This window comes from Salmo salar, chromosome ssa11 (genome assembly GCF_905237065.1).
Source record: "Salmo salar chromosome ssa11, Ssal_v3.1, whole genome shotgun sequence".
In the NCBI taxonomy this organism is placed as follows: domain Eukaryota; kingdom Metazoa; phylum Chordata; class Actinopteri; order Salmoniformes; family Salmonidae; genus Salmo; species Salmo salar.
This window is the reverse complement of record NC_059452.1, coordinates 10,402,727-10,423,883: the sequence shown is the minus strand read 5'-3', so window position 1 is coordinate 10,423,883 and position 21,157 is coordinate 10,402,727. Positions and strand designations below refer to the sequence as shown.

Below are 21,157 nucleotides of genomic sequence, written 5' to 3'. Positions count from 1 at the left end.
GGGGTCATTGTGAAAGCTGGAATGGTATAAATGGAAGGGTATCAAACACATTAAACATATGGAAACCACGTTTGACTCTGTTCCATTGGTTCCATTCCAGCCATTACAATTATTCTGTCCTCCTATAGCTCCTCCCACCAGCCTCCTCTGAGATAGACATAGGTCATATTTCATTCAGTACAGAAATGTGTAGGTGGCTTAACTTACCCTGTCCTGCGGCTCAATTTACCCAATATCAGGGGTAAATTGTGCTAAGAGAAAACAACCTACAGTATGTTTTAAAAAATGTAACGTTTTACATGAATTCTGAATATTTCCAGGGATACACAACATCCTGAAATATATGTAGCCTAGATATCTTTGTTAGAAATAATACTATATTTCCCTTGACAGAGTGATGCTGAATGTAAAAAATTGCTAAATTTACCCCACTTTCTCCGAGATTGTGGGATAGATTGTGATAGCGAATGATGTCTGGCAAAACCTATAGGGGCACTCTTCAAAAAATCACAGTCCTAGATTGCACCTCAGGGAGCGAGGAGGACTTCGGTGCAGCTTTCAGTCGCAAGATTCTTTCTATTATCAGTCCGTGCTCAGTCTTGCAAGGGAATACATCAGTTCCTCGACTCTCCTTATCGTTTGGGTTTAAGGCAGAAATCCAGGTTAGTGAACTTTGTATCTATATTTTTCAGCTTTTGTATGTTCTTTTTTTTATTCTGGAGAATATAAGATAACATATAGCCTGCTGTTGTGGTAAATTGGAGAATAAAGAATAGAGAAGGGAGAAAGAGTTGGATAAGCTATCCTTTGTTCTCTTTTGTTCATGTATTTGCATTCCTACCGGTGCGTGCGTAGATTTTCACATTCAACATCTTCGAGCCACGATTTGCGTTTTATTATGTGGATGTTCCAGTCTTTCCTGGGATTTTAACAATTTGTCTGCGCTATGAGGTGTAGAATTTTTTTTGATCCAGAAGCATCAGGGTGACAGGGCTGTGCGTGCCCAAATCAATGTATGTAATACATTGAAAAAATATCAAGTGTAGAGTAAGATGACAAATCAAGATTCAAGCTTAATAGAAAAAAGACAAACATATTTTCCATCGTAACTCTACACGCCTGTGGGGCCCCACTAGACAGTATGGCAACATTAACGAACAGGGTAGATAGAGTAGAGTCGCGGGGTTATGTGGTTGGGGGGGATGGAGTCATTGCGCTTGTGCCTTCCCTGTCGATAATATATCGTTTTAAATCATTACTTATATTTGTTGTATAATGACAAACATCAAAGACTGCCATCCATCCAAACTATAAAAGTGATACTTTTTTACAATCAGGTGGATTTCACAGTTAACTTCATTCTGTAGCAGGCATCTAGGATGCCTGTCTCTCAGAGCCTTGCTGGTGCAACAGGAGTTGTACAATTCCCTGAGCATTTTCCTTTATCGTAATTTAACGTGTCTTCAGCCCGATTGGAGTTTTAATAGAAAATAATACATGGCTAACCGGTAGTGTTTACAGTAATCTGTGTGTGATCATACTGCTGTAATTATTTTATCCCTCACACCCCTAAACCAGTACTATTTCATCCCGTCGTCGCCTATAGGCTCCATGTACTTCCCCAGTGTATGAACATTGTCATGTGCTTTTGGCAGATGTATCTTGAAATCTCTTTTCGAAATGTCTGACTGTTTTCTTTTAATGTGTTGGTATAGGCAAATGTAATGTAAACTGAGTAAATTAATTGAGTCAAACATATAAATAACTCGCGCAATTAACTTAATTCGCATGCTATAGCGATGCTCAAATATGGACAGTAATTGGGAGGAATATGAAAGCCTGTTTATCCGATAGCCTAGTAGAGGGGACCCGTCGCTGCTCTGATATCAGCATGGATTTAGCTGTACAGCCCATAGCCTGCGCTGGCCTCCCGCATGGCTCCCTCTGTCCGCATCCCTTCTTGATTGCCCTAATGCAGCACTATGGACAGCTCCTATTATGATCACGCCCGTGTGTTCTGCAGTTCAAATACATATGCTATATGGCAGTCGCTCTCTCACCCATCTAACAAGAAAGACAGATTAGATTCAACTATGTTTGTGACATTTTGGATAATGGTCAATCCGCAAGTACTTGCGGAAAATGTCATAGTCTATTGTTACGTTCGTGATTAGTTTTGCTTCATTTTTTGAAAACCGCCTGCATGTTGAGCATTTTCGACCTTTTGGCTTCACTTAAAACTGTATGTCAGGCAGAAGAAACCTGTAACCTGTAATGCCTTTTAGTATATCCATACCCATGGTAAATATTGTTTTCTGTGACAGGCAGCCTACTGTTATCTAAAGGAATAATTTAGTACTATTATCACCAAACATAATCTCTCAGATAACATTTAACTTCCAGTTCTCGGTTTTCTGATAGTGGGAAGGGAAGTTGAAGTATGTTGAAATCAGTTCTTCCTCTTACAAGTATGGCAATGGAGTAAAATAAACACAATTTTGTGAGTGAGACCAATGTGATAACCTTAACCCTACACACATATTTAGTTTAGCTATATGTATAGCTAAAGTAGTTTAGCTATATGTTTTTGTTGTCATCAGTGGATGATGTATAGTACTACTACTCGGGAATACTACTACTCAGTATTATACCATGGCATTGTTGAATAGTCCTTTCTGATTGGCTTGAAGGGCATTCTAGAGCATGCATTATTTCCTTTTATAAACTGTTTGGTTCCCACCCTGAATCCTGATTGGCTGACAGCAGTGGTATATCAGACAGTATACCACGGGTATGACAAAACATTTAGTTTTACTGCTCTAATTACCTTAATAGCCAGTTTATAATAGTAATAAGGCACCTCAGGGGTTGGTGGTATATGGCCAATATACCACGGCTAAGGGCTGCGTCCAGGCACTCCGTGATGCATCCTGCCTAAGAACAGCCCTTAGCCTTGGTATATTGGTCATATACCACACACCCTCATGCCTTATTGCTTAAGTATACCACGGGTATGAAAAAACATGTATTTTTACTGCTCTAATTACATTGGCGAGGAGTTTATAATAGCAATAAGGCGCCTCGGGTTTGTGGTATATGGCCAATATACCATGGCTAAGGGCTGTATGCAGGCACTCCGAGTTGCATCGTGCTTTAGAACAGCCCTTAGCATATTATATTGGACATATACCACACCCCCTTGGGCATTATTGCTTAAATAACACACAGGTATTTTTTGCATAATAGAAATCAATGGCTATAGTTCATTTTTACACGTTTTGTTTGAGCTGCTTTTGAAAGCAAAAGTCAAATTGAAAACAGTATTGGTATTGTTGAATTCGATTTTCATAATAGCAAGCTAGGCCTGATGGCTTGGTTAGCTAAACTAGGGCGTCTGTTTGTTTGGTTACCATGGTAACTACTGTAGCTATCTAGTAAACTTGCTAGCTAGCTACCTCAGTGGATGTTGAACCCATTTCTACAAGGAAAAAGTATAAAAGGGATGGTATAACAGGGATAATCAACTCTGGGCTCTATGCATTCTCTGGAAAATAATGCATCTCTGTGGAATGTCAGTTCCACTCCAAACGCATAGCCCCTTGTTGATTATCCCTTAATTCATTCCCATGCTTTAGTGGTTGCAAAGTAACAGGAGTGTGCAGAACAGGAGTTTGTGGTCTGTAAAATAACATGTTATCTTATCCATTCTTACCCTGGCCTGAATCTTATTTAACCCTTGCACTAAACGATAGAGAAAATCCAGACCATAGCCCCAAAAAATGTCTCACCAACCTGTCGTTTTTATAATACCATGGCATTGTTTCAATACTCGTTTCTGATTGGCTAAAGGGCATTCCACGTCGTTCATTATTTTCCACAGAACGCATAGCCCCTCGTTGATTTATCCCTTACTTATGTACAGTGCACTAGATAGCTATAGAGGGTTAGCAGATTATACAATAATTTTCACCAGGTTTGTTGAACAGGTCCTTGCACAACAAGTGCTCACTAGGTTCCCAAAACCTATAGCTAAAAACATTTGTGTTTTTTTCTTTATTTTGTGAGCTCAAGTCCCCCTTCCTCCTCTAACTGTGCCTCTAACCTGCTATTCTAAAAGTATACCAGTGGGAATAAGTGTACAACTAAAACAGACCATTAAAGGGCAACAGTAGAATGGGAGGCTCACTTGGCACATAATAACATTACCTAAGACTCCAGAGAGGGTGTCTTGTCCTGTGGTTTATACAAGAGCACTGGATAGTTTAGAACTTGGAGTAGTTCCCATGCAGTGGTCATTTGTTTTTTAGCCAATAGTATTTGGCAGAGTGTGGTCTCCAGATTGAAATGCCTTCCCCCTTTAAAGCCCGACTGAGTGCTTTCTTACAACGGAGACAGGCGGCACTATGTTGGCATGATTGCAATGCTTTGAATTTTATTCCGCTTTAACTTGGTATTGAGGTTTGTGGTGGGTAATTAAAGGAAATGGATATATACTATGCATAGATGATCAAACGCAACAACCTGTCACACTTGTTAAGTCATTCTGATTTTATTATTCACTTTTAGGAGACACCATGGGAGGCAAGCTGAGCAAGAGGAAGAAGGGGTACGATGTCAGCGACCCAAAGGACAAGAAGGAGGAGATTACTGTGGCTGCTGTGAGTGCCGTTGAGGCCATGGCCCATGCCGTGGAGAGCAAAGCACCAGCTCCGGTCGCTGAGTTGGCAGCGAAGGATGCTCCTAAGGTGTCTGCTGCGGTAGAGGGAGCAGTGGAGTCGGCAGCGGTAACCATCAAAGATGTGACAGAAGAGGCCCTGTCAGCTATAGATGCTGTGGCCAAGGGGGCCACCGCAGAGCCAGCAACTGTACCAGATGAACCTGTGGCAGCAATGGCAGAATCAGCGCCAACAGCAGAAAAACCAGTAGCTTCAGAAGAACCAGCTGCAGCACCAGAGGAGCCAGCACCAGCTGCAGCACCAGAAGAACCTGCAGCTCCAGAAGAGCCAGTGTTGGCACCGGAAGAACCTGCAGCAGTAGCAGAGGAACCAGCCGCAGCTCCAGAAGAGCCAGTGTCAGCACTGGAAGAACCTGCAGCAGCTGAGGAATCAGCAGCATCACCAGAGGAACCTGTAACAGCACCAGATAAAACAGAGGCACCGGAAGAACCAGCGGCACTAGACGAAACAGTGGCTACACCAAAAGAGCCTGCAGTGGAAGAGCCTGTACCAGAAGAGCCTGCGGCAGCACCAAAAGAACCTGCACCAAAAGAGCCTGTGGCAGCACCAAAAGAGCCTGCAGTGGAAGAGCCTGCTCCAGAAGAGCCTGCGTCAGCACCAAAAGAGCATGCAGCAGAAGAGCCTGCGGCAGCACCAAAAGAGCCTGCACCAGAAAAGCCTGAGGCAGCACCAAAAGAGCCTGCATCAGAAGAGCCTGCGGCAGCCTCTGTGGAACTAACCGCAGCACCAGAAAAGGATTCTGAGGCTACAGAACAAGTCACAGAGGTGGCAGACACTACAGAACCTGAAAATGCTGCTCCAGAGCCTGAAACAGAGACTGTTACAGGGGAGGCCCCAGAACCTGAGGCTGTGCCCGAGGCACCAATAGAGGCAGAAGCAGCTTCACCCACACTGGAGGAGGAGCCTACATCAATTGCAGAAGCTGTGTCAGAGTCAGAGGCAGCCGCAGATCCAGAGGCAGCCGCAGAAACAGAATCCGTCCTAGAACCAGCCGCTAAAGAGCTCCCCCTACCTGTAGAAGAATCCGTAGCGGAGCTTGAACCTGAAGCTGCTGATGCAGTAGAGGCAGCAGAGTCAGAGGCTGCCGACATTGCAGAACCCATCCCGGAGATCATCATTTCAGAATCTGCTGCACCTGCTGCTGCAGAGGAGGCCAGCGCTGGGCCACAGGATGCTGTGCTGGACAACAGGGAAGATGTTTCCGCAGCGGAGGCTACTGCTGAGCCTTCTGCCCCTGAGGTCAATGGGGAGTGTCAGGAGCAGGCAGCCAAGCTAGCTGCCGTGTCTGCCCCGGAGCCACAGCAAAAGGAATGTGTCAACGGCATTGACAAGCCAGAGGATGCCGTTGAAGTGCAAATTGACTGTGAATTAAAAAAGGACTTGAACCTGACTGGCGACATCCAGATTCCTGAGGCAATCGGTGAGGCAATAAGTCAGGCTGTTGACTTGGTCTGAAGCTAATATAAATGTGAAGTCCCTAATGATCCGAAAAAACCTCCAACACAAGCTTCTGAAGATAAATATAAAAATGTCCGTTGTGGCAAAGGAGTATACAGATAACTAAAAGGAAATACAACCACTCAAGTGTAGAGAGGGGGAGTGAGGTACATGTAGGAAGAGATGTGAGACATGGATGCAGTGTTGAGTCTTTGTGCCCCACACATCATTGCAGAGGGGCAGCCTGTGTTTGCAGCATTTGTGGTGAGATGAAAGCCAGCAAAATTTGAGGGATGAGTATAGGAAAACCAGGAGAAAAAAAACTGGACAACAGAGAAAAAAAACGTGACATTGACATTGGAAATTTTGAATGGAATGAGTAGTCTTGTCTTTGTGTGTGAGCCTGATGAATTTTAAAAATGGTTTATCGGAATAGCATTCAATAGTGATCTAATTTAGACTTTCACATATCCTTTCCTTAACTATATGAAAAAATAATGGATGAAAAGTTTTGGCCTTTTATAATGGTGCAAACAGTAAGGAATGTTCATTGATGGCTTGGAATGGAGAATAAAAAAAGACTGTTATACCTGATTGTTCTTTTGTTGTTATGTATTCTATATAAATTAGGCAAAAGTCATTTGACACAGGGCCTTATTGTATAATGACAGGTCATTTTAATACATTTTAGCATGTTACAATTATTTCAACTGTATTTTAAGATACTTTTATGATTGATTATAATAAGTAAACCTAGGTGCAAACAATGGAGATCTTTGAAAACTGAAATTAGTCCAGTGCTTTATTGTTTTTGGCTGATAGATTGAGTGCACCAATATCAGCAGTCGGAGACATTATCTACAGAACATGATTCATTTCGAACTTCTACAGTTATGTACAGACCAGGTTTCTTGTGGGTTAGGGGTCGCCTGATTGTATTACCTGTAGACCAATGTCCTCGAGGTCATTAGCCTTGCAAATATTTTGTTTGGTGAATCTTGGCTTGCCCGTGTGTTTGTTTGAAAAATCTGACCATGTTAATGCATGCAGACAGATCATTTCATAGGTCGACTCTTCCTCTACCTCTTACATCATAATAGCCCATCTCACTCGAACTCCAAGCTGTGGTAGGCAGGCAGCACCATAGAAATAGAATGAATAGAGAGGTCTCGGAAGCTCTGACCCTGGCAAAAGATGCGGTAAAGAGGTCAATGGAACTCGACCCAAACAATGGAAATGCCATGGAAACACATGCGGAAATATGCGGGAAAGATCCCAAATCTCCTCATTGCCCCCAGCAAAATTTGCCTACATTTAGGCTAATGTTTGTATGTGTATTTCACAATATGTTTGGGTAAAAATCATAATATAATGCTTGTATAGATGTCAACCCCAAAACATTCTCATGTCATCGTCACCAATCAACAGTACTGCAGTTACATTACATTTACATTTAAGTCATTTAGCAGACGCTCTTATCCAGAGCGACTTACAAAACGGTGCATTCACCTTATGATATCCAGTGGAACAACCACTTTACAATAGTGCATCTAAATCTTTTAAGGGGGGGGGTTAGAAGGATTACTTTATCCTATCCTAGGTATTCCTTAAAGAGGTGGGGTTTCAGGTGTCTCCGGAAGGTGGTGATTGACTCCGCTGTCCTGGCGTCGTGAGGGAGCTTGTTCCACCATTGGGGTGCCAGAGCAGCGAACAGTTTTGACTGGGCTGAGCGGGAACTGTGCTTCCTCAGAGGTAGGGGTGGTGGATGAATGCAGTGCCCTTGTTTGGGTGTAGGGCCTGATCAGAGCCTGAAGGTATGGAGGTGCCGTTCCCTTCACAGCTCCGTAGGCAATCACCATGGTCTTGTAGCGGATGCTAAAAGACGTTAAAAGACGACTTTGACTACCACCACCGATTTCTCTATGTTACATGTAGCTATGCTACCAGCTTATACGAACAGGAGTTAGCATTTAGCAGTCACTTCTTCTAAACCGGAAAGGGAACAACTTCTAAATGTTATGCAGTGAAAACGGCCAAATATATGAAAATTGGACTTTAGTAACCACATTGTGGGCCTGTTACAATACATCAATCATGATGGATTTGACAAATATCCACTTTGTTAAATCAAATTTGTTGAATTTGCACCAATCCGGCATCATGCAGAGTTCAACAGAGTTCAAGTGAAGGTCAAGCAAATCATAGAAAAATCAGACTGTATTGCAATCATCTCTGATGGGTGGTCGAATGTTTGTGGGCAAGGAATAATGAACTACATCATCTTCACCCCTCAACCAGTATTCTACAAGAGCACAGACACAAGGGACAACAGACACACCGGTCTCTACATTGCAGATGAGCTGAAGGCAGCCTTCCCTGTAGCTCAGTTGGTAGAGCATGGTGTTTGCAACGCCAGGGTTGTGGGTTCGATTCCCACGGGGGGCCAGCACAGGAAAAAAAAAATGGATGAAATTGTATGAAATGTATGCATTCACTACTGTAAGTTGCTCTGGATAAGAGCGTCTGCTAAATGACTAAAATGTAAATGTACCGCATCTATTTGACTGGTAAACTCATGGGTACACTTGCAATGGCTGCCTGGTATTGTGATGCAATCATTTCCAAGGTAATTTGGTATGTTCTGTCAAATGATGCTGGATTGCCATGGTGATGTAGAATGTTCATTCAAATGATGCTAACTGATGTGGCTCATACAATAGAATGTATTTTTTGTTTTTGTCAGTTGAGTTGACTTTACAAATCACAGCAGATTCAAGGGTACACTTCCTGGCATGGGTACACTCAAAATGGCTGCCAGTCCACCCATTATACCGTCATTGACTTGAATGGGGACCCTGTTCTATTCATTCTATTTCTGTGGGCAGCACACACTCCCCACATTTCAGAGATTGAAATGGCGAGGGGGTTTGGGGGAGGGGCATGTATTCTTGGAGGAGGAAGGGGCTTTCAAGGGGTTTGGCGGGAGTGAGTGGGGGATGAGGGTCTGGGATGAAAGGAAGAGCACTGACGCAGCACAGAGGAGAACACAACCATGACAAATGAGATAATCTCTCTTTTGCCTTGAGACATTTTTATACTGTTTCAGGGGCTGAAATTGGGCAGGGGGATGGCAAGGGTGGAAGAGAAGGATAAAACGGTCGTAGAAGGTTCTGACACCTACTTCATCGGCCCTTGCGGAATGCTCCTGAGCATGGTGCTTGCACCTACATCTTAAAAGAGGCTAGAGGGTATCTGTCATGTAGGTACCAATGCACATGCATTAGCACAAGGGAGATAAATGTTATGTGTTTGTGGATGCACGTTTGTGTATGTGTATGTGTGTGTGTGTTCATGAGTCTGTGTTTGTGTTCATGAGTGTCCATGGCATATGTACTGTATATGGAATCTCCTACAGAATTTATAGAGAGTGGGTCAAAATCTGAAAGAAGATTCGATGGAGATATCGAAGGTTCCCAAGCGTCTTCCAACGGCACCATAACGAGCTCCTCCACATAGCAACCCTGAATTCTCGCTCCGGTTTCTTCAAGGAATACTCAGGCCCTCAGATTTATGAAAGGAATGTTCTTGAGAGCTGGGGGTTGGGTGGATGGACACGCTGGGTTGTTTTCTCTCTCCCATCTGAAGCGTTCTGTGGTTCAAATGGTTACAGTGTATATGAAAACAGGATAAAATTGGATGGATTTCCCTATTTATTTCAGGAAACGATCTGTAAATTATCATTATCTAAATCCCCCTTACTTTTCAATCAAGAGATCATCAGTGAGACTAAAGTAAGCTTGACAAGCTACAGTAGATTGCTCACAGTGCAGGCATTGATTCAAGCGGATATTTTCATAGCATCATCATGATACTGTCTGTTTCAAAACAAGTACAGGTATTACGGCATGTACAGTCGTGTCCCAAAGTTTTGAGAATGACACAAATATTAATTTCCACAAAGTTTGCTGCTTCAGTGTCTTTAGATATTTTTGTCAGATGTTACTATGGAATACTGAAGTATAATTACAAGCATTTCATAAGTGTCAAAGGCTTTTATTGACAATTACATGAAGTTGATGCAAAGAGTCAATATTTGCAGTATTGACTCTTCTTTTTCAAGACCTCTGCAATCTACCCTGGCATGCTGTCAATTAACCTCTGGGCCACATCCTGACTGATGGCAGCCCATTCTTGCATAATCAATGCTTGGAGTTTGTCAGAATTTGTGGGTTTTTGTTTGTCCACCCGCCTCTTGAGGATTGACCACAAGTTCTCAATGGGATTAAGGCCTGGGGAGTTTCCTGGCCATGGACCCAAAATATCGATGTTTTGTTCCCTGAGCCACTTAGTTATCACTTTTGCCTTATGGCAAGGTGCTCCATCATGCTGGAAAAGGCATTGTTCATCACCAAACTGTTCCTGGATGGTTGGGAGAAGTTGCTCTCAGAGGATGTGTTGGTACCATTCTTTATTCATGGCTGTGTTCTTAGGCAAAATTGTGAGTGAGCCCACTCCCTTGGCTAAGAAGCAACCCCACACATGAATGGTCTCAGGATGCTTTACTGTTGGCATGACACAGGACTGATGGTAGCGCTCACCTTGTCTTCTCCGGACAAGCTTTTTTCCGGATGCCGCAAACAATCGGAAAGGGGATTCATCAGAGAAAATGACTTTACCCCAGTCCTCAGCAGTCCAATCCCTGTACCTTTTGCAGAATATCAGTCTGTCCCTGATGTTTTTCCTGGAGAGAAGTGGCTTCTTTGCTGCCCTTCTTGACACCAGGCCATCCTCCAAAAGTATTCACCTCACTGTGCGTGCAGATGCACTCACACCTGCCTGCTGCCATTCCTGAGCAAGCTCTGTACTGGTGGTGCACCGATCCCGTAGCTGAATCAACTTTAGGAGACGGTCCTGGCGCTTGCTGGACTTTCTTGGATGCCCTGAAGCCTTCTTCACAACAATTGAACCGCTCTCCTTGAAGTTCTTGATGATCTGATAAATGGTTGATTTAGGTACAATCTTACTGGCAGCAATATCCTTGCCTGTGAAGCCCTTTTTGTGCAAAGCAATGATGACGGCACGTGTTTCCTTGCAGGTAACCATGGTTGACAGAGGAAGAACAATGATTCCAAGCACCACCCTCCTTTTGAAGCTTCCAGTCTGTTATTCAAACTCAATCAGCATGACAGAGTGATCTCCAGCCTTGTCCTCGTCAACACTCCTACCTGTGTTCAAGAGAGAATCACTGACATGATGTCAGCTGGTCCTTTTGTGGCAGGGCTGAAATGCAGTGGAAATGTTTTTGGGGGATTCAGTTCATTTGCATGGCAAAGAGGGACTTTGCAATTAATTGCAATTCATCTGATCACTCTTCATAACATTCTGGAGTATATGCAAATTGCCATCATACAAACTGAGGCAGCAGACTTTAACTTTAATTAATATTTGTGTCATTCTCAAGACTTCTGGCCACGACTGTACACATACTATTTAACTTGTCAATAGATAACAAAATGCATTTTTAGGGATAGGCGGGCTATTCATATGTCAGAACAAATTCTAGGATATACAGTATCTGTTACAGTCTGTAGACACAGAAATCATGTATATCCAATATCTACTCCCATGGGTTTGGTTGTGTTTGCATTATTCAAAGGTTGCGTTTTTCTCCACAAAAACAGACCAGCTCTACTGTCAATATCACCTCTAAAAACTCTATTGTGACCAAGAGGTTTAAAACTTCCCCTGCTCCCCTAGCTAACCTGTATTGAATACTTGCTCATAGGAGGAGAAATAAAATTGCCCGAACCCAACAGTTATGTAACCAAGGACTGAAGAAAAAACCACAGCACCAAATATTAACATATTTTCCCCTTACTTAAATTAGAAAAATGCTTGTCGGCAACAGCATGTGTTTGCCAAGTTTTCATTGGTTCAGGCCGTTCTGAGGGGATGGGATCATAGTGTGGACATTTTAACATGAGGAATCCAGTTGCAGTACCTCAACCCAGACTGAGGATATTACACTGGGGGGTGAGGTTTTTCTCCTTTAAACAGCCCATTCTCTCTCTCTCTCTCTCTCTCTCTCTCTCTCTTCTTCTCGTTTTCTCTCTTTCTCTCTCTCTCGCTCTCGCTCTCTGTGATAGGGTCTCTGTGACCTGTGGTTTGGGGTAGAGGCCCTGCTTGCATCTTGATTTAAACACTGCCTTTAAGTTGCATAGTTGTCCATCCCCAGCTGCATTGCTTGGTTACTCTAACACTATGCACTCTATACTAAGGCTTTGGCACAGAGCTAAAAGTGCTTTCCTGTTCCTTTTTTCATATGTGGAAAGGCCCTCGTTTATTTAGCTATTTCTCAGTGGTGCCTTTAAAAGAAAACAGGAAGGAAAATGTGTACTCAATTCAAAGGCCATGTTATCTCGAGTAGCAAGTAAAACTGCCCATTCCCCTCCACATTTCACAACACACAATGTATTACTCTACAGAATACAAAGCTTTTTTTACATTCACATTGTTGGACACAGTCAGACAAGCGAGCACTGACTTGGAGAGAATGAGGAAGATACATTGAGACAGTAATTAAATGAAACCCAAGCCAACATCCTGGAATTGGAGGCTGCAGATTACCAACAACATGAGCCTATATTAAAAACTGTGAATGTGTAGAGAGAGAAGATACACGCTGCTGCTCCCCGAACTCCAGCCCCTCAGTTGGGCTAACAGCTAATGGGTGTCAGGTGGCCACAAGGCAAACTCAACATTATTTATTAGTCAAGCAGGAGAATCAGCCTGGTGGATAGATACATCCAAATGTGAGTCCAGACTTTTCTCCTCATGCAAAAACACACTGTGGTGAATTTGCTGTTTTCTTATAACCACATGGTCTGCTTTTTTTAATTTAAAGGGACTACTTACTTCCTCTGTAGCTTGAGCCAGAACTGTTCCCTAAAAATGTCAGCTAAAGGAACATGATGTAAATGATTGTACCAATATGATCATTCAACACTAAAGGGGATGTTTCCTGTAAAAACATAATTTTCTCAACGATCACGTCAACTAATATGAGATACATATTTCCCCCCTCTGCATCACCCTCTCTCTATCTCCATCTGTCTCTGGTTCATCATTCTCTCCCAACGTGCTATCCAACTGGGAATCTGCGCTAATGCTGTCATTATATGCGGGCCTGCAGAAGCCTATTAGTCAGACCTCAGTGGTAGTACGACTCGTTATTGATCCATGGTGTTAGCCCTAATGGCCACTGAAAGGCCTGTGATTCCCTTCCTCTGCAGATCACTCGCTCCTCTTTGAAACTACTACTGGGGGTGAGCGAGCTCTTTAAAGCTGACCATACTCAATGTGTCTCTTGGTGTAGGAGTGGTGTGTGTGTGTGTGTGTGTGTGTGTGTGTGTGTGTGTGTGTGTGTGTGTGTGTGTGTGCGTGCGCACCACGATGTGTGTGTTTGTTTGTTCATAGGCGTACGTGTGTGTATGCATGTGTGGGAAGCATAGCGTTCTTCCTCTGAGAGAGAGTGCTGATGACAGCCCCAGCATGGGGTCTGTATGGGGAAGATCAGGCCTTTGTCACACTGTCCAACCCCCTTTCCTCAGCCATCAGCAGGCAGAAAAAACAGAATTGTACACTCCGACAATCATTCTGGGCCATTAAATGGAGTCAGGGGAACCTGGGAACCTGTGCCCACAGCACAACCTTTCAGGTCTTCAAGATGAGCTACTTGATTCCCTCATTTAGATACTCAACAGATTTGTGTTTACACCAAATAATCTGTTTACTCAGATAATAATCAGTTTAAGTAACACCAAATGATCAGATTAAATAACATCTAAAGGCTCATCATCATATCTCCAGTGGTTGAAAAAGTACTCAATTGTCATACTTGAGTAAAGGTAAAGATATTTTAAAGGGGAATGGAAACACTTCAGGAAGCAAAGAGATGTATTCCACCCACTAATACTAAAATGTGCATTTAACATAGAAACATGTCTATTTTTAGGATTTTGATATTGAACAATGTTTATTAGAGGTATGTGTACTGCCATAGTAACTGTCACACCCTGATCTGTTTCACCTGTCCTTGTCTCTACCCCCTCCAGGTGTCACCCATCTTCCCCATTTTTTATTTTATTTTTACCTTTATTTAACTAGGCAAGTCAGTTAAGAACAAATCCTTATTTACAATGACGGCCTAGGAACAGTGGGTTAACTGCCTTGTTCATGGGCAAAACCACAGATTTTTACCTTGCCAGCTCAGGGATTCGATCTAGCAACATTTCGGTTACTGGTCCAGCGCTCTAACCACTAGGCTACCTGCCGCCCTATTTTCCCCTCAGTATTTAAACCTGTGTTTTCTGTCTGTCTGTGCCAGTTCGTCTTGTATGGTCCAAGTCAACCGGCATGGTTTTCCCGTGCTCCTGCTTTTGCTATTCCCTTTTGCTAGTCCTCCCGGTTTTGATCCTTGCCTGTTTTCTGGACTGAACTGGTTTTGACCTTTTGCCTGTCCACGACTGTTCACTTGCCTACCCCTTTTGGATTATTAATAAATATCAATGACTCAAACCATCTGCTTCCCGTGTCTGCATCTGGGTCTCACCTTGTGCCCTTATCCTCTTAGGGCTAGGGGGCAGTATTTACACGGCCGGATAAAAAACGTACCCGATTAAATCTGGTTACTACTCCTACGCAGTAACTAGAATATGCATATACTTATTAGATATGGATAGAAAACACCCTAAAGTTTCTAAAACTGTTTGAATGGTGTCTGTGAGTATGACAGAACTCATATGGCAGGCAAAAACCTGAGAGATTCCTTTACAGGAAGTGGCCTGTCTGACCATTTATTGGCTTTCTTTGACATCTCTTCCAAAACAAAGGATCTCTGCGGTAACGTGACACTTCCCACGGCTCCCATAGGCTCTCAGAGCCCGGGAAAAAGCTGAATGTCGTCATTCCAGCCCCAGGCTGAAACACATTATCGCCTTTCTCAAGTGGCCGATCAAGGGACTGTGGGCTTAGGCGCATAACCTGGCCGCCCCCGTCTTTGTGATTTTTCCTCTGTTTGCCGAAAAGGAGATTCCCGGTCGGAATATTATCGCTTTTCTACGAGATAAATTGCATAAAAATTGATTTTAAACAGCGGTTGACATGCTTCGAAGTACGGTAATGGAATATTTAGAATTTTTTTGTCACGAATTGCGCCATGCGCACGACCCTGATTTACCATTTCGGATAGTGTCTGGGACGCACGAACAAAACGCCGCTATTCGGATATAACGATGGATTATTTTGGACCAAACCAACATTTGTTATTGAAGTAGCAGTCCTGGGAGTGCATTCTGACGAAGACAACAAAAGGTAATCAAACTTTTATAATAGTAAATCTGATATTGGTGAGTGCTAAACTTGCCGGGTGTCTAAATAGCTAGCCCGTGATGCCTGGGCTATGTACTTAGAATATTGCAAAATGTGCTTTCACCAAAAAGCTATTTTAAAATCGGACATATCGAGTGCATAGAGGAGTTCTGTATCTATAATTCTTAAAATAATTGTTATGCTTTTTGTGAACGTTTATCGTGAGTAATTTAGTAAATTGTTAGCAAATTCCCCGGAAGTTTGCGGGGGTATGCTAGTTCTGAACGTCACATGCTAATGTAAAAAGCTGTTTTTTTATATAAATATGAACTTGATTGAACAAAACATGCATGTATTGTATAACATAATGTCCTAGGTGTGTCATCTGATGAAGATCATCAAAGGTTAGTGCTGCATTTAGCTGTCTTCTGGGTTTTTGTGACATTATATGCTAGCTTGAAAAATGGGTGTCTGATTATTTCTGGCTTGGTACTCTGCTGACATAATCTAATGTTTTGCTTTCGCTGTAAAGCCTTTTTGAAATCGGACAGTGTGGTTAGATAAAGGAGAGTCTTGTCTTTAAAATGCTGTGAAATAGTCATATGTTTGAAAAATTGACGTTTTTGTATTTTTGAGGAATTTGTAATTCGCGCCACGCCTACCATTGGATATTGGAGCAGGTGTTCCGCTAGCGGAACGTCTAGATGTAAGAGGTTATAGTACGAACTGGCCAGACCCAGCAGACTTGGACCAGCTCTGCCACGCTGTCTCCCTGCAGGGAGCCACCATTGGGATGCATGAGGAGCTACTGCTGGACCTTTTGGAAGGGCTTCGTTCCCTGACGGAACGCCATGACCAAGGGTTCAAGGCTATTATGGAGCGAATCAGTGAGTTAGCTCATAGGCAGCCTGCCACCTCTGAGACCTCCCAACCACCCAGTAACCTGTCTACTATCAGTGGTGGGTTTGTACAGCCTACTCCTGCTCCCTGATAACCCCGCTTACCATCTCCGGAGAGATATTCTGGGGATCTTGGAACCTGCCGGGATTTTCTTTCTCAATGCTTCCTTATTTTTGAGCTACAGCCATCTTCTGTAGTGTGGCAGACTCGTGGGTATTGACTGGACCACGAGTTCAATCCTGGGTTGGAGTCCGTTCTGCCATTCCCATTGTCTCAAAACAGCGCAGCCTTCCCCGAGACGACCTCCTCAGGGCTTAAGTCAAGGGTTTTTCTTTGTGGAAAAGAAGGACAATACCCTGCATCCATGCATTGACTACTGGGGCCTTAATAACATAATGATCAATAATCGTTACCCCCTACCACTCCTCTCCTCGGTTTTCAAACCTCTCCAGTGGGCTACCATCTTCTCCAAACTGGACCTTCGGAATGCCTACCACCTGTTTTGGATATGCGAAGGGGATGAGTGTAAGACAGCCTTCAACACTGCCAGTGGACATTATGAGTCTTCCAGGCCCTTGTAAATGATGTGCTCTGGGACATGTTTTTTTAAATTTTCTATTATTTAAAATGTATTTTACCCCTTTTTTCTCCCCAATTTTGTGGTATCCAATTGGTAGTAGTTACAGTCTTGTCTCATCGCTGCAACTCTCATACGGATTCGGGAGAGGTGAAGGTCGAGAGCCATGCATCCTCTGAAACACAACCCAACCAAGCCGCACTGCTTCTTGACACAATGCACATCCAACCCTGAAGCCAGCCGCACCAATGTGTCAGAGGAAACATCGTACACCTGGCGATCTGGTCAGCGTGCACTGCGCCCGGCCCGACACAGGAGTCGCTAGTGCCCACAATGGTTCCTGACGCATCTGCCCTCATCGTCCCAGGTCCCATACCTCCCTGTACTTTGTCACTGGGCTCCCTTCGTCTGATGGCAACACCGTCATTCTGACAGTAGTGGATCGGTTTTCCAAGGCCGCCCATTTTTTTGGTTACTACATGATTCCATATGTGTAATTTCATAGTCTTGATGTCTTCGCTATTATTGTACAATGTAGAAAATAGTAAAAATAAAGAAAATATATATATATACACTGCTCAAAAAAATAAAGGGAACACTAAAATAACACATCCTAGATCTGAATGAATGAAATAATCTTATTAAATACTTTTTTCTTTACATAGTTGAATGTGCTGACAACAAAATCACACAAAAATAATCAATGGAAATCCAATTTATCAACCCATGGAGGTCTGGATTTGGAGTCACACTCAAAATTAAAGTGGAAAACCACACTACAGACTGATCCAACGTTGATGTAATGTCCTTAAAACAAGTCAAAATGAGGCTCAGTAGTGTGTGTGGCCTCCACGTGCCTGTATGACCTCCCTACAACACCTGGGCATGCTCCTGATGAGGTGGCGGATGGTCTCCTGAGGGATCTCCTCCCAGACCTGGACTAAAGCATCCTCCAACTCCTGGACAGTCTGTGGTGCAACGTGGCGTTGGTGGATGGAGCGAGACATGATGTCCCAGATGTGCTCAATTGGATTCAGGTCTGGGGAACGGGCGGGCCAGTCCATAGCATCAATGCCTTCCTCTTGCAGGAACTGCTGACACACTCCAGCCACATGAGGTCTAGCATTGTCTTGCATTAGGAGGAACCCAGGGCCAACCGCACCAGCATATGGTCTCACAAGGGGTCTGAGGATCTCATCTCGGTACCTAATGGCAGTCAGGCTACCTCTGGCGAGCACATGGAGGGCTGTGCGGCCCCCCAAAGAAATGCCACCCCACACCATGACTGACCCACCACCAAACCGGTCATGCTGGAGGATGTTGCAGGCAGCAGAACGTACTCTACGGCGTCTCCAGACTCTGTCACGTCTGTCACATGTGCTCAGTGTGAACCTGCTTTCATCTGTGAAGAGCACAGGGCGCCAGTGGCAAATTTGCCAATCTTGGTGTTCTCTGGCAAATGCCAAACGTCCTGCACGGTGTTGGGCTGTAAGCACAACCCCCACCTGTGGACGTCGGGCCCTCATACCACCCTCATGGAGTCTGTTTCTGACCATTTGAGCAGACACATGCACATTTGTGGCCTGCTGGAGGTCATTTTGCAGGGCTCTGGCAGTGCTCATCCTGCTCATCCTTGCACAAAGGTGGAGGTAGCGGTCCTGCTGCTGGGTTGTTGCCCTCCTACGGCCTCCTCCACGTCTCCTGATGTACTGGCCTGTCTCCTGGTAGCGCCTCCATGCTCTGGACACTACGCTGACAGACACAGCAAACCTTCTTGCCACAGCTCGCATTGATGTGCCATCCTGGATGAGCTGCACTACCTGAGCCACTTGTGTGGGTTGTAGACTCTGTCTCATGCTACCACTAGAGTGAAAGCACCGCCAGCATTCAAAAGTGACCAAAACATCAGCCAGGAAGCATACGAACTGAGAAGTGGTCTGTGGTCACCACCTGCAGAACCACTCCTTTATTGGGGGTGTCTTGCTAATTGCCTGTAATTTCCACCCGTTGTCTATTCCATTTGCACAACAGCATGTGAAATATATTGTCAATCAGTGTTGCTTCCTAAGTGGACAGTTTGATTTCACAGAAGTGTGATTGACTTGGAGTTCAATTGTGTTGTTTAAGTGTTCCCTTTATTTTTTTTAGCAGTATATATACTTTTTAAAGTTGACTGGTACTGTATATATACATTTAAAGTCGGAAGTTTACATACATCTTAGCCAAATACATTTAAACTCAGTTGTACACAATTCCTGACATTTAATCCAAGTAAAAATTCCCTGTCTTAGGTCAGTTAGGATCACCACTTTTTTTTAAGAATGTGAAATATCAGAATAATAGTAGAAAGAATGATATATTGAGCTTTAATTTCTTTCATCACATTCCCAGTGGATCAGAAGTTTACATACACTTAATTAGTATTTGGTAGCATTGCCTTTAAATTGTTTAACTTAGGTCAAACGTTTTGTGTAGCCTTCCACAAACTTCCCACAATAAGTTGGGTGAATTTTGGCCCATTCCTCCTGACACAGCTGGTGTAACTGAGTCAGGTTTGTAGGCCTCCTTGATTGCACATGCTTTTTCAGTTTTGCCCACAGATTTTCTATAGGATTGAGGTCAGGGCTTTGTGATGGCCACTCCAATATCTTGACTTAATTGTCCTTAAGCCATTTTGCCACAACTTTGGAAGTATGCTTGGGGTCATTGTCCATTTGGAAGACCCAGTTACAACCAAGCATCCTGACTGATGTCTTGAGATGTTGCTTCAATATATCCACATAATTTTCCTTACTCATAATGTCATCTATTTTGTGAAGTGCACCAGTCTCTCCTGCAGCAAAGCACCCCCACAACATGATGCTGCCACCCCCGTGCTTCACGTTTGGGATGGTGTTCTTTGACTTGCAAGCCTCCCCCTTTTTCCTCCAAACATAATGATGGTCATTATGGCCAAACAGTTGTAATTTAGTTTCATCAGACCAGAAGACATTTCTCCAAAAAGTACGATCTTTGTCCCCATGTGCAGTTGCAAAACGTAGAATGGCTTTTTTTATGGCGGTTTTGGAGCAGTGGCTTCTTCCTTGCTGAGCAGCCTCTCAGTTTATGTTGATATAGGACTCGTTTTACTGTGGATATAGATACTTTTGTACCTGTTTCCTCCAGCATCTTCACAAGGTCCTTTGCTGTTGTTCTGGGATCGATTTGCACTTTTCGCACCAAAGTACGTTCATCTCTAGGAGACAGAACGCGTCTCCTTCCTGAGCGGTATGACGGCTGCATGGTCCCATGGTGTTAATACTTGCGTACTATTGTTTGTACAGATGAACGTGGTACCTTCAGGCGTTTGGATATTGCTCCCAAGGATGAACCAGACTTGTGGAGGTCTACAATTTTTTTCTGAGGTCTTTCTTGGCTGATTTCTTTAGATTTTCCCATGATATCAAGCAAAGAGGCACTGAGTTTGAAGGTAGGCCTAAATACATCCACAGGTACACCTCCAATTGACTCAAATGATGTCAATTAGCCTATCAGAAGCTTCTGAAGCCATGACATCATTTTCTGGAATTGTCCATGCTGTTCAACGGCACAGTCAACTTAGTGTATGTTTACTTCTGACCCACTGGAATTGAGATACAGTGAATTATAAGTGAAATAATCTGTCTGTAAACAATTGTTGGAAAAATTACTTGTGTCATGCACAAAGTAGATGTCCTAACCGATTTGCCAAAACTATAGTTTGCTAACAAGAAATTTGTGGAGTGGTTGAAAAACCAGTTGTAATGACTCCAACCTAAGTGTATGTAAACTTCCGACTTCAACTGTAGGTAGGGGTAAAGTGACTAGGAAACAGGATAAATAAAATACAGTGGCAGCAGCTTATGTGGTGAGTTTAAAAGTGTGTGAGTGTGTGTTTGTATTGCATCAGTATGCTTGTGTGCGCGTGTTATGTGTGTGGGTGTATGTAGTTTGATTATCTATTTCGCCGTCTTATGGCTTGGTGGTAGAAGCTGTTCAGGGTCCTGTTGGTTCCAGACTTGATGCACTGGTACCTCTTGCTGTGCGGTAGCAGAGAGAACAGTCTATGGCTTGGGTGGCTGGAGTCTGACATTTTTTGGGGCCTTCCTCTGACACCGTC

At 43.5% G+C, this 21,157-nt stretch overlaps 1 protein-coding gene across 1 annotated transcript; it reads left to right on the top strand.

The window, feature by feature from the left end:
• The first annotated feature begins 404 nt into the window (after positions 1-404).
• On the top strand, positions 405-6,767 carry si:dkey-56m19.5 (uncharacterized protein KIAA0754). Its single transcript, XM_014126479.2, has 2 exons — positions 405-662; positions 4,567-6,767. Exon 2 carries the CDS (start codon positions 4,575-4,577, stop codon positions 6,189-6,191), a length of 1,617 nt encoding a protein of 538 aa, XP_013981954.2. The 5' UTR covers positions 405-662; positions 4,567-4,574; the 3' UTR covers positions 6,192-6,767.
• Positions 6,768-21,157: the final 14,390 nt, after the last annotated feature.